This window comes from Branchiostoma lanceolatum, chromosome 5 (assembly GCF_035083965.1).
Source record: "Branchiostoma lanceolatum isolate klBraLanc5 chromosome 5, klBraLanc5.hap2, whole genome shotgun sequence".
Taxonomy (NCBI): Eukaryota; Metazoa; Chordata; class Leptocardii; order Amphioxiformes; family Branchiostomatidae; genus Branchiostoma; species Branchiostoma lanceolatum.
Window position 1 is genome coordinate 16,652,437 of NC_089726.1, and position 12,101 is coordinate 16,664,537.

Sequence of the window (12,101 nt, forward strand, 5' to 3'; positions counted from 1 at the left end):
GCTGAAAATTGGTGAGCGTAATCAACATTTTTCAGACTTTGAAGTTTTGAGCTCCTTCCTTGGCTTGCAACCACACCCATATTTCTTGCTTCTATGCATTGGGACAATCAAAAGACAGATTAGACCAACTGCTGACAGGCAACTATTAGGAAGAGATATCATTTTCACTGCTGGGTATCAGGAGGTTTTATCCTATACAATGTTGGTAGGGGGACTTGATGCGAATGGAATTGGTTTGGGAGGCTTAGATGAAAGTATACTATCGTAGCCCTTCCACTAGAGCCCTGGCTATGATCCTCTTCTATGAAAAATGTTCCAATTGGAAAGTTCCTCCACAGCCAGGGAAATCCACATTTGAAAGGAACGAATAAGGGATTACAGCAGAATGGAGTTTTCGTGCTGTGGAAACTTTGAGCTTTGAGCGCATTTGTTTCCCTTGCATGTGGGATGACTGCATTTAGAATACAGTGATATATTATACAACATGAAGCAATTAGAAGGGCTTTGAACATCAGTTTGGTCAGGGACCAGAACACAGCCAAACTTAACTAACTGTACTGAACATTAACAAAGTTAAGAGTAAATGTGCAAGATTAAGTGTGCCTAATGAGTTGTGTCTGGCATTAGTTTTAATTACTAGTCACTACTGTAACTTATTGGCCAAAGCTACAAATGAACTGCTGCAAACAATGAACCATTTCATATATGTCGAGCTCAATTTGTATGAAACACACAGTAACTACATTGTAACTAACTACTCTGAAGCCTTTTACATACATGTAGTTTTATGACAATATCTGCTGAATGAATTAGAATTACCTTCAGATTTGCAACTTTTTCTCCAAGAACAGGTGACTCATGAATTTTTGAAAATGTTTGAAAATTTTTGAACAATTTGAAAATTTTTGAAAAGTTATGAAACATGCATTTACATACTGTTGTGTTTTAAGAGGTAACTGAAACAACTGTAAAATTCATTCAGTTACTGACTTCTCATCTTTTGAAGCAAATTTAAGACTTTTCTCAATGCTCTGCAGAAGCAACAGAGGTCTACATTTTGTGGTTGTTGATGCAACTGCAGGTGAAAGTTGGGTACAGACGACATAAAGGCTTTATCGTCTAGAAACATGAATTTGAAAGTGAATGATGTGAAACTTTGTATCACTTCATCTGTCATTTTACATTCTAGCCCCTAGAAAGGCTTTCCTCCAGGACTGAATTCACTTGATCCATGGCTTGCTGTGTTGCAGACCCAGAGGGAGGCCCTTTGGCTGAAATGTTGGATTAAAGGACTAGAAGGAATGTTTTCTGCTTGTACCCTGTCTCCTATCTCTTTGATATATAGGCTACTAAAAGCTAAGGGCAAATACCAGGGTCGGAATATGAATATATAGCTTATCGTATTACTACATCACTGTCATAGTTTTCAGACAGTTTAATGTGGATGCTTGAAAGAAGGCCCTTAGATAAAATTAGGACATATGCTTTTGAAAGGGGAGCCAATCTGATGGGATTTCAACAGATTAGGGCATCCATCAGACTGTCAGATTCTGGAGTCTCTCTGTGACCTTGATCAGACAGTCAGTAAATTCATGTTGACTGAATGTGCAGAAGTCCTTACATCAGATGCCAGTCTGCTGTTGTTGTGGTAATGTTACATGGGACTGATCCATCCTCATTATCACCACTGCAGTGTCGGAGAAATTTTGAGTTAGTGGAATATTTCAAGTCTCCTAACCTGCAATCTTTGGTATGAGGAAACATTAACATTGAGACCTTTGCTGGTCTGAATTGAAACAGTGGAGTTTTTAAAAGACTGTGCCGGTGACTTAGGTCGAACACCTTTGATCTTGCATGACTCCCACTTGGTTATAGTAAAAGGCCCTTCCTTGAAAGGAGATTTGTAGAGGCAAGCCTGCTTTACTTCTTAAGTTTGATTGTGACTCATAGTGACAACCCTTGAAGCGGTTGTACATATTCATTACTGTCAAACTCGCATGAGTGACCGTTTTGTACACAAAGTTTTGACTGTTTGCCAGATCACATACATTTTGTTGCCCTCTGGTCCCATTCTGCTGGTACACTTGGTTGTTCTTGTGCCTATTATTTATGCCTTTGCTCTTATAGAATGCTATATAGCAAGCATACCTCAATTGAATGCAATCGGTAAACAAGGTCCCATTCATTCACAACAAAACAGAGCTTATCAGGTATGATAATCAACGTTTTAACCCATGATTTAGCTAAACATGCCAAAAACATCAGATCTATGTAATGTAGGTATTATCATAGCAGCCCAGGACTTTTTCATATATGAATAAAGCTAGTCAGCACACTGCTTACAGTAAAATTTGTAAAAAAAAAGAAAGAAAAAATTGTAGGTTCATCCATTCCCCTTGCATGAGTGTGTGTTACATCACATAGCTGACTGAATTTTTCACCATGTCTTATTGCCTGTCTGTTTTGGAAGGGTAATATCAGATATAGGTCATTCATCAGATTGACATAAGGTGATTCAATGAAAGGTTTCAAACATGCGCTGTGATTGGCACGACAGCTGCAGTTTCAGTACCAGGGACATCACTAGTTCTGTGCTGACCCTTATATCCTGCTCATCATCATCATCCGTTTTACATACTAATCGATTACTGTATGGCATCTCAAAAGTTAGCTTCTTACACATATTAGAACTTAGAGTGAGGTTAAAAGTTGCTGTTAATTGGTTTATTGGTTGGTTAAGTCAACCAAACTGGTGTCAATGTGGTCAATGTGGTCTAGCAACACCTATTTCCTAACTTTACTCTGGTGAAAGTGAGTGCCTAGCTTTGGTGGAGGACGTCCCCTCTGATGGGACGTAAAGCCATAGGCCCTATGTTTGATGAGAGACAAATTTCAAGCACATAAAGATCCCACCACACTTACTGAAAAGAGCAGGGTAAGTAGATTGAACTTTACAATCGGGTCTTATGCAACTTGTAGTTGTACCTTCTGTACAAAACTGGTGTGTTACGCCTAAAGGGAGTTTTACCAGTTATGCAAAACAGGCAAACCTATGGTGACTTTGCACTGGTACTGGGCTTTGGGGCTAGCCTTGCTTTAAGGGGTCAAATGTGCCTGGAAGCTTGCACGACCCCCCATGTTACTGTTCAATTTCTCCTTCAAATTTCTTTCTGAAAGAAAATCACAGCAATCTTTTGACATTTGGTGGACATTCATGGGAGGCGGTTATAATATCATTTGCAAGACTGAATGTACTTTCTTTCTCAGCATGTCTATGTCTATTGATTGATTGATATCTACCTTGTTGCTTACCCTTTTCCTGAAAAGCATGATACGGCACATTTGCATTGGTTACAGACTGAGTAAGTGGAGGTCATCCATCTTGATTCTATGTAGGCTGTGCATACATATTCACTCCCTGTAAGTTGTGCATGCACGCCATTCTTTGTACTATTCGCATACAATGTATGTTCTCTGTGTAGTTTCACTGATATTTCTCATTGTAAGATTTATTGTCCAGTTGTTTGGTAGCATATTTCTGGACCAGAATGCTCACTACATTGTATTTGGACGTCAAAAGTTTGTCGGTTATTTAAGTTGCATACTGCAAGAAAGGGCTGCAGGATTGAACATCAAAAGAACTTCTCAGCTACTTTTAACATTAAGCCTGTCCTCTTTGTTGTGACGACTTTAAAAGTAGGTTCCCAACATCTGATAATAGTGTCAGCCAAACTGGATCAGGGTACTCCTTGTTTCATCTTTATCGACTGTGCAGAAATAGAAACTGTGACGGCGACTCATTCTCACTATCAGAAAACCTTCAGTCCCATATCGTAATCAATACTTAAGTAGGTCAAGCTGTTTTATTCCAGTGGATACATTTAGATCAATAGGGAAATTTGGTTGACAAGGCTGTTTCATTACCTTCTGTCATAAAATAATCTTTCCGAGTATTGGGTTTTCAATCACTGATTTATCACATGCTGACTCAATGTAGGATGAATTGTTTCCAGTGATGATGTATCGACTTTGGTGATTGATGCGTGGACCATGTTGTACTGAGAAAAGTTGAATGTGATTTTTATCGAAGACAGACAGATTGACTTGTTGTAATGAAGTCATGACCCACATTACAGTTGTTTTGATCTTAATCTCCTTCTGTGCGTCTCAGGTCAATTGCCGCCTACACATGCTGAATTCAAAAGGTAAAGGTCCACTGTTAGAAACATGCAAATTGTCGGGTAGGAAACCATTTGTCTTGCAGGACACAGATGAATAGGGTCAGGGCACATTCTCGACGAGGTGTTCCTAAAATAACAAAAGCAGAGAGAGGGAGGGGGGCTACAGCAAGGAAAACTGGCAAAGGAGGGGGGTTAGCATGGTTGAACAAGAGACGTACATGTTTGTATTAGGTATAAATTAGAAATCAGGTGTTGTTGTCTTTCTTTTGTTTTGATGTCTTACAACAATGTAGTATCTTTTTTCCAGGAATCACCCTGCAACAGTAACTTTAAGTGTAAGGCAGCGTGGAACTGAAAGCTCAGATGTACATGTACAGTCATGTACTTGCATCTACTGTGTTCTACATAAATGTAAATGTTTGTGGTGGTTTTACTTTCACTTTTTTGGGGGTGATCTTTCCACCAATTTTTTTTCAATTTTATATATACTACTGTACTACAGTTCTGCTGCAACCTTTAAAAATAGAACACTGCAAAGATCTCAATCCTACTCCAAAATAAATTCCCTTCAAAAATGAAATTAAACAAATTTACGGTGTAGCTCCTGGGATGACTGGCACCCTGTTTTGGGACGAAGTTACATTTTTCTTCTTGCATCACATTACAGGGCCCGTAGCTATTGGCTATTCATGGTGAAAATTGGATTCTCACTGTTATCAATGGAAGTGCTCGGCTTCTTGCCATCCTTTTTGCTTTATCATTGCAGAAATGCAGAGCTCAGACATGGCATAGACACCTTGTCACCTTGTGGCATCAAGGCTAACTGAAAGATAATTAAGTACATACATTCTCGCCAAATGGCTTGCCAGACAGTCAAAATGTATCATGATGGTAGTGCTATTCTGGGCAGTACATGTACATGTATATGTGGTTCATATTTAGGCAGCATTCAAAGAGCCTTTTCAACTCTTTTATCTTGTGAATAAGTCGTTCCTTCTGTTTAGGGTTGTTCCTGTCAGTTTGTAGAACACATTATATATCTTCTCTACACCATTTGCAGTGTATATTGTTTTAATATCTTCTCTTTCTGATGTGTTCCTCTAATGCCCATCATTTTTAAATGTCTTTTTGTTGAAGTTGTTTTATTTCAGTCATTATCATTAACAGCTAGTTGTCCCAAATCTTAAGTAAATTTTACTCAATTATGTACTGATGCATATCACCTCTGTTGCCAGTGTTTTAAGGGAAAACACCAGCCATATGTCTTTTAGTGGAAGTTGTTTTCTTTCAGTCATTATCATTAACAGATAGCTGTCCCAAATCCCAAGTAAATTTTACTCAATACTGTCTGATGCATATCACCTCTGTTGTCAGTATATTAAGGAAAAACACCAGCCATAACAGAATATTGCACAGCCTTAGATGAATCACTATAGCCCCCCTGCGAGTTCATGCTACCCTTTGTAGCCATTACCTGAATTAGATCTATGGGCTTGTGTTATTGTGTTTTCTTCCCCACCATTAGTTGAATGGCTACAGACTGGGAAAGATCTTTTTGAAGAGTTCACATGGTCCCTGAACACCTGACCTTCCGACCTTTCTGAAGGTCACTGCCTGTGACTCTGAAGCTTGTTTAGGGCCGTCTAACTTTATTAAGCTCATTGCTTGGTCATGAATAAAGACAAGCATTTTTGGACAGGTGTATGTGTTAACAGTTTACCTGGATAGCGATAGAATTACATGTAAAGATAAATTTTCTTTAAAGTTACTTTGAAAGCTAAACATCTCACACCACTCATTTAACACACATTTTTAATGAAGACAAATATGCAGGTCTCTTGGCAACATTTGTACCTGTAGCTACCATGAACAATCTTGTTGTAACTCTTGAGCTGAGGTAAGGTTTCCTAAATTGTTGTAGGCACCTGCAGCCAATGCAGTAATCCCTATGGAGGTCAATGGATATGACCAAAATTTGGATAAAGAAGACAAGTCCACATGAGCTATGATTTCTTTTAGTTCTGTCCTGTAAACCAGATAGTGAGTGTGTGTGAGTGATGTTTCTATGTCTAGCTTCCAATCAAAATGAATTTGCTGTAATTAAAACTTTTTGGCAGTTGAAATAAATGCAACAGTTTCTCTTGAAAGCAGTGAATATTCATTTTACTGTCTTTAGGGACTTTGTCTATGTGACACAGTACATATAGGTGGGTCTGTAGATTAGTAGTCGGAAACAAATTTGCCATCTGATTCTGAAGGGGTGTATAATTTGTTTCCATTTTAACGAATTATACACCATATATATAGTTCTATTCTTACTGTGTTGAAATTGGTCAGAGTTGTTGTGTTCAATTTTCGTCCTAAAGCTTGATACAGTATCATATGATTGTGAATCAGCTGTTTATGAGGTGATACTGCCAATTATTCTTACCTCCCTGCCTTTATCATGTAGAAAATATAAAGTTATTCTCTATCTACCCCCTTAACCCCCTTGCAATATAGTAGCACAGCCCAGTCTATGGGTATACATATAATGTGTTACTGTTATGTCTACTTTTATTGCACAGAAAAGTTATTGCCAGATAAAGCTTCTCCCTAGTGCTTGGAATTACTTTGTTTCTTCTTTCTCCTTTAAGCTTTGAAGTTGTTACCAATATCCTTCTATAATGGTTGAACCACTACAATGACTTTTCCAATAGCTCCCTTGCTTAGAAGTTGGATGCTTAGATTTCTTCACTACGGTTGAGTGTTTGGACTGTACCCATCTTCCTTTATATATTGGATTTATGATAAGATATCACTAAGGTGATGGGCTTTTGTTACCTTGGCTCCCATCTTGGTCCACTGACAGGTAATGGCCAACCCTCAATCTCATCAGTTTCAATTCAGGGGCAATCAGTGGGCTGGACGGGCACTGTAATATCCTAGACTGTGGCAATTTGGTTATCTGATGGAAAGTGGGAGATTGGAAAGTGTGAACAATCAGGGCGGGGGGATGATAGCTTGGGAGGGAGATGCCAGGCTTGACTGCACTTCTTAATACAGCTTATATGTCTGTCCTTCTAGCAACAGGAGGGAATGATCTGGTTCTTTTGATATAAATGTGGCCAGAAGATTAAAGTGAAAGTGTCAAGAAGACTTTGTAATGGGCTATATTTGATCCGGCCGGGCTTTTTTTTCTTTTGCAAGTTTGCATTCTATTTTAGATTATTTCTATTAATAGTGTCAGCGTCAACCCTTGAGAACAAGATGAAAATGTAGAAATACATTTTTTTACAGCTAAAACAGAACTACTAATGGTCTTTTCCATTACCTTAAACTTCTCTTACTAATAGGAAACATGTAGTTATCAGCCACAACTCTGGACTGCAACGTCATTTTCTACACTGGTTTAACATGGTTTAAGCAATCTTGGGTCAATTAGGCATTGACCAAGATCCTGATGTAAAGTTAGTCTTGCTGTTAAAAAGAATTAGCTCCCAAATTTTTGCGTAATACTTAGTACAGGATTGACTGGGTGTTGGCTGGATGCCCTGTCATCTGGTGGTGTGGAGAATTGTGAGTATGGGTAAACTCCGTTTCAGAAGGCTTGGCATGATGGTGTAAATCCAGATGAATATTCCCACATTTTGACAGCCACTGATCCAATAGTGTATTGGGTGAGCAGGTTGGATGCTGCCAGACAGAGTTATAGGAGGGGTAGTTATTATCGTGTGAAGTATTGACATATCTACCTAGAGGAACACCTCAAGAATTGCATATAAAAATTATATAACAGTTGAATAAAGCATTTTTCTTTTTCCTGTTGTTCGCTAGATTTTGAGCAAAACATGCTGCAAGATTTAAGACAGATGGTAACGTGTAACCAGCACAAATCGTAAGAATGGAATTAGCAAATCACTTAATTATATGGTCATGAAATATTTTGTTGGCGACCACGCAAGGAAAAAACAGACATAAGCTCAAGTTTGCACCACAGCATGACAAATAGCATGTCTCTCTTTGATCTGTGTCCATGCCATGAACTCAATTTCTCTTCCTGTGTAATATTGATGCTGGTACAGAAGTGCAAATGGGGAATCCTGGTGATCAATGTTTTACTGACTTCTCCTGAACTTTATGGACATCAGACTTGCATCAGTGTTAGTTGTACAATTGAAGCAATCAGAGGGGCTGTTAGATATGGAAGAGGGCCCTGAAACCAGCATATAAAGGACGTGATTGTGACCAACCTTTCATCAAAATCGACATTGTCCAAAGTGTGTTTGTGACGAATGGAAAAAGTAAAGTAGATTGGAACCTTGCACAAATGATGTATATTACACAGAGTGCAAAGTTTATTTTTGAAACTTTTTCTCCCCCCCATCCTTTAGTTTTAAGATTGTGTAACAATCCTTACAATGTACAAATGCATGAGAACCTTGATACTCTTACTACTCTATGTATAGATCTAGACTGTGTTGTTTACCTTTACCTTTACCTAGTCCCATCCATGACTGCGTTTAATTCTGCCTAATCATAATGTAGACATACATGTGTAGATTAGTTTATGTGTAGAACTGACTTGATGAAAGTCTCTGTACGTAAGTCCTGCCAAGAGACTTTCTTTAAAGCCAGCATGAAGAAAGCCTGTCTGTGGATATTGATTTTTTTTCCAACATGGCCTTGCCGCAACCTCTGCAACCTTCATCAGCTTACAGTCACGCACGTCAGTCCTTGATTTCGTCAACTTTCAAAGACTATGTTGTTCTGAGGCAAGAAATCAATCCTTTGGGTGGACTTGTCCAGCCAATTTGGAGGCTGGTCTGCTAGGAGCCTGGTATTTGATAAACTATAAACACACAGAGAAAAAATGATCCCTCTGCTATGCTGTACAATATACACAACTTGTGTGTATTACATAATCTTTTAACACATTCTAACATTGAAAGTTGCAGCTGTAGATCCAGTGGGAAGCCTCAAATTTGCTCTCTTCCATTCTTTCCTATACTTTAAATGATAGTATAAGATATGTATTCTCTGGTGTGCTAAAAGGATAATGAGACAGTGTATATCAAAAGAAAATAATTGATAACACTGCAAACTTATGCATACAATGGTTTGTTCTTCGCAGGGAAAGTCAGAGCAGCTGCAGTCCTGCAGGGAGCAACTTCAGGAGGCACAGGAACGTTTGCAGTCCTTGGAAAATACCAAAGGATGGTTTGAGCGCCGCCTAGCAGAAGCTGAGGTAACTGCAGCTTTGTGGCACTGTGCCTTTTGGTTTCTGTAGTCACTGACTCGAGAAATTGGTAATGTTGTAGCAGAAAATCGTACAGCTTATGTGGGGGCTCTCAAAATGACTTCTTTAACAAATGATGGACTTTGGGTTCCATTAGGTCTTGCATGAGGCAAGGTCAAAGGAGTCAATTGTCCTAAATGAGTATGTAGCAGTTAAATCGTTTCGTTTATCAAAATATGGGTTGATTAATTAAGATCTGTAAGTTGAATAAAAATATCAAGAAAAACAACAAATACTGTACATGTAGCCATATTGATATATATTATTTGGTATGTGGATAGTGCCATATCATCTTGCCGCACTATTATGTTTTGCCCAGAAAAGCTTTTATCTTAGCAAAACAACTGTTCTTAAGGCTCAGATACTGTAAAGAGAATACAGTAAAGAAAAGGTAGATTTGAATGCTTTGATCATGACGTAAATACAGCCCTTTTAACAGTTCCGCTCTTCCATATTTTCTGCCTTCTGTGCTATCCAGGAAACTATTGAGACTGCCAAGAAGGACCATGAAGAAAAGGAGACCAAACAGGAAGAGCTTCATAAACAGGAAATTCAGGTGTTTGAAAAACACAAAAATTGATGGTCAGATTGGCATTCAAGCAAGCTAAAGGAATAACATCATGCTTACATTTTGTCTAATTTTACACTTTTGAACTGTATTTTATGTATATAAGGTAACATTTTGAGGAAATCGTTTGATCCACATCACCATCATTTTAAGGTGATTTAAAACTTTCTCAGCTTTACGGCTTTATCGAAGAAATCTGTCGTCAACAACAGCTGCTTTTGAATCACCAGACTGTTCCCATTATATCATGTAGAAAGCAGTGTAGTACATGTACTAAATAAATGCAAATAATCCACACCACAAAAAGGATTATGGAGCAAATTTGATACAGCAGTACACCTAGATTAGCTTGAGCCTGACGATGTTGGTCTGTTCCCTTGTGGATGTGCAGAAGTTGGAGTCTCAGCTGGAGAGTCTGCAGGGTTCCCTGCAGGAGCTGCAGGATACCAAGGATCAGCTGCAGGAAACCATCAACAAGCTGCAGCAGGTGGGCGGATACGTCTGCGATTCGGGCTGGAAACCTTGGCATGAGCTCTGCAGCAATAAAATGTTGTCATTGATATATAGCCAGTGTTAAGCAAATGGCATTCTCTTATTGGGGAAAAAATGTTTGGTTTTGCAATGTGAACTTTTGAATACTGTAAATTCATTCACTTTTGCAGTGGTTTTATTTTGCAGTAGAAGGTTAAAGGAGGTATTTGGTGTTTGAAGTTTACTATTAAAACAATTCTGAAAGATTCAAGATTTAAACTATCCCCAAAAATTGAACTTACTGACACTAAGATAATATGGAAAGCAATAAACGAAGATTGAATCTCGATGAAGGTGTCTTTCAGAAAGAACTTCCACGTACTAGTGTTGTAGAAGGACTGTAGTTTAAGTAGATGGGTCATTTGATTAACTTACTATTGGGAAGATTGTTGAAAACTTGTTGACACAACTGACAACTAGTCTTGCCGCTTGCTTTTCTTCCTATTCTTCGATTTTAGCATTTTTTATAGTCATTTTCATGTTGTTACAGGTAACAAAGGATGGTGTGGATGAAAGAAAAATTGTGGAGAAGAAAGGCATGTCTATGGTAAGACAAAAATCGTTGTGCAGTCCAGACATTTAAATTGGTCATGCGGTTGAAAGTGTATATTGAATTATGGTCTGCTTCATCCTCGGATTTTGTTTTCTTCAAAGCCATACAAGAAAAATCAGTTCATTCTTTGAAATAATTATTTCTCTAAGCTTTTTAAAATGCTCCCATCTTGTAAAGGTGAAACGGTAAAGTTTATGTTTTAATGAGCTGTTCTGAATGGAAGATGTTGCTGTTGTGTACAGGTGAAGGACCTGAAACGACAGCTGCACCTGGAGCGGAAGCGTTGTGAGAAGCTGCAGGAACGGCTGCAGCAGATTCTGTCGGAAAGGAACGGTCAAGCTGGTCAGAATCTCCTGCTATCAGCATACAAAATTACACCAATTTTTGTTTAATCTAGATTTGAACTTGTCTAATCGGATAGTCTACATTAAAGTAGTTTACAATGTACATTCAAAAATGTTATGGACCTAAATTCTATGCAGTTGAGCTTATAATCAAGCAAAGTGCATTTTCAATGTAACATGTATATATGAAGAGTTTAACCTTGAGGAAACTTAGAAATAGAAGACTTTTTTGTTTTAAGTAGGAATTTCAGAAAATTGCTAAATGCGTTTGTTGATAACAGGACTACATGTACTTGGAAATTGGTATACCTACCATCAGAATGTCAGAATGGCCATGTTTCAGTCTTGTATTGATTTTATGATTGGGGTCTTTAAGTTTGGCTGTTGTTGAAGTTGATGTTTCCTTTTTGTGTGTCGCACAGTAGGGATTGAGGACTTGCTCCACCCCAGTGGTCTGGACTCCCCACAGAGATGGGACAGCAGCAGCATGTCCTCACTCAGCGGAGTCCGAGAACCCACTCTGGTAAGTCACTCTCAAACAGTCCTTTTTAGTTCCCAACACTGGTAAGGCACTCTCAAACAGTCCTTTTTAGTTCCCAACACTGGTAAGGCACTCTCAAACAGTCCTTTTTAGTTCCCAACACTG

General features: G+C 38.5%; 1 protein-coding gene across 4 annotated transcripts in view; it reads left to right on the plus strand.

Annotated features, from left to right (window-relative positions):
• LOC136435461 (GRIP1-associated protein 1-like) overlaps positions 1–12,101 on the plus strand; it is a 124,795-nt gene that overhangs the window by 72,989 nt on the left and 39,705 nt on the right. For 3 of the 4 annotated variants that reach the window (XM_066428984.1, XM_066428986.1, XM_066428987.1), the window contains 6 exons: positions 9,295–9,408; positions 9,938–10,015; positions 10,419–10,514; positions 11,049–11,105; positions 11,354–11,453; positions 11,878–11,978. In XM_066428984.1, coding sequence (XP_066285081.1) covers positions 9,295–9,408; positions 9,938–10,015; positions 10,419–10,514; positions 11,049–11,105; positions 11,354–11,453; positions 11,878–11,978 — 546 coding nt within the window. The remainder of the gene's footprint in view (positions 1–9,294; positions 9,409–9,937; positions 10,016–10,418; positions 10,515–11,048; positions 11,106–11,353; positions 11,454–11,877; positions 11,979–12,101) is intronic. The other variant, XM_066428985.1, reaches the window with a different exon arrangement.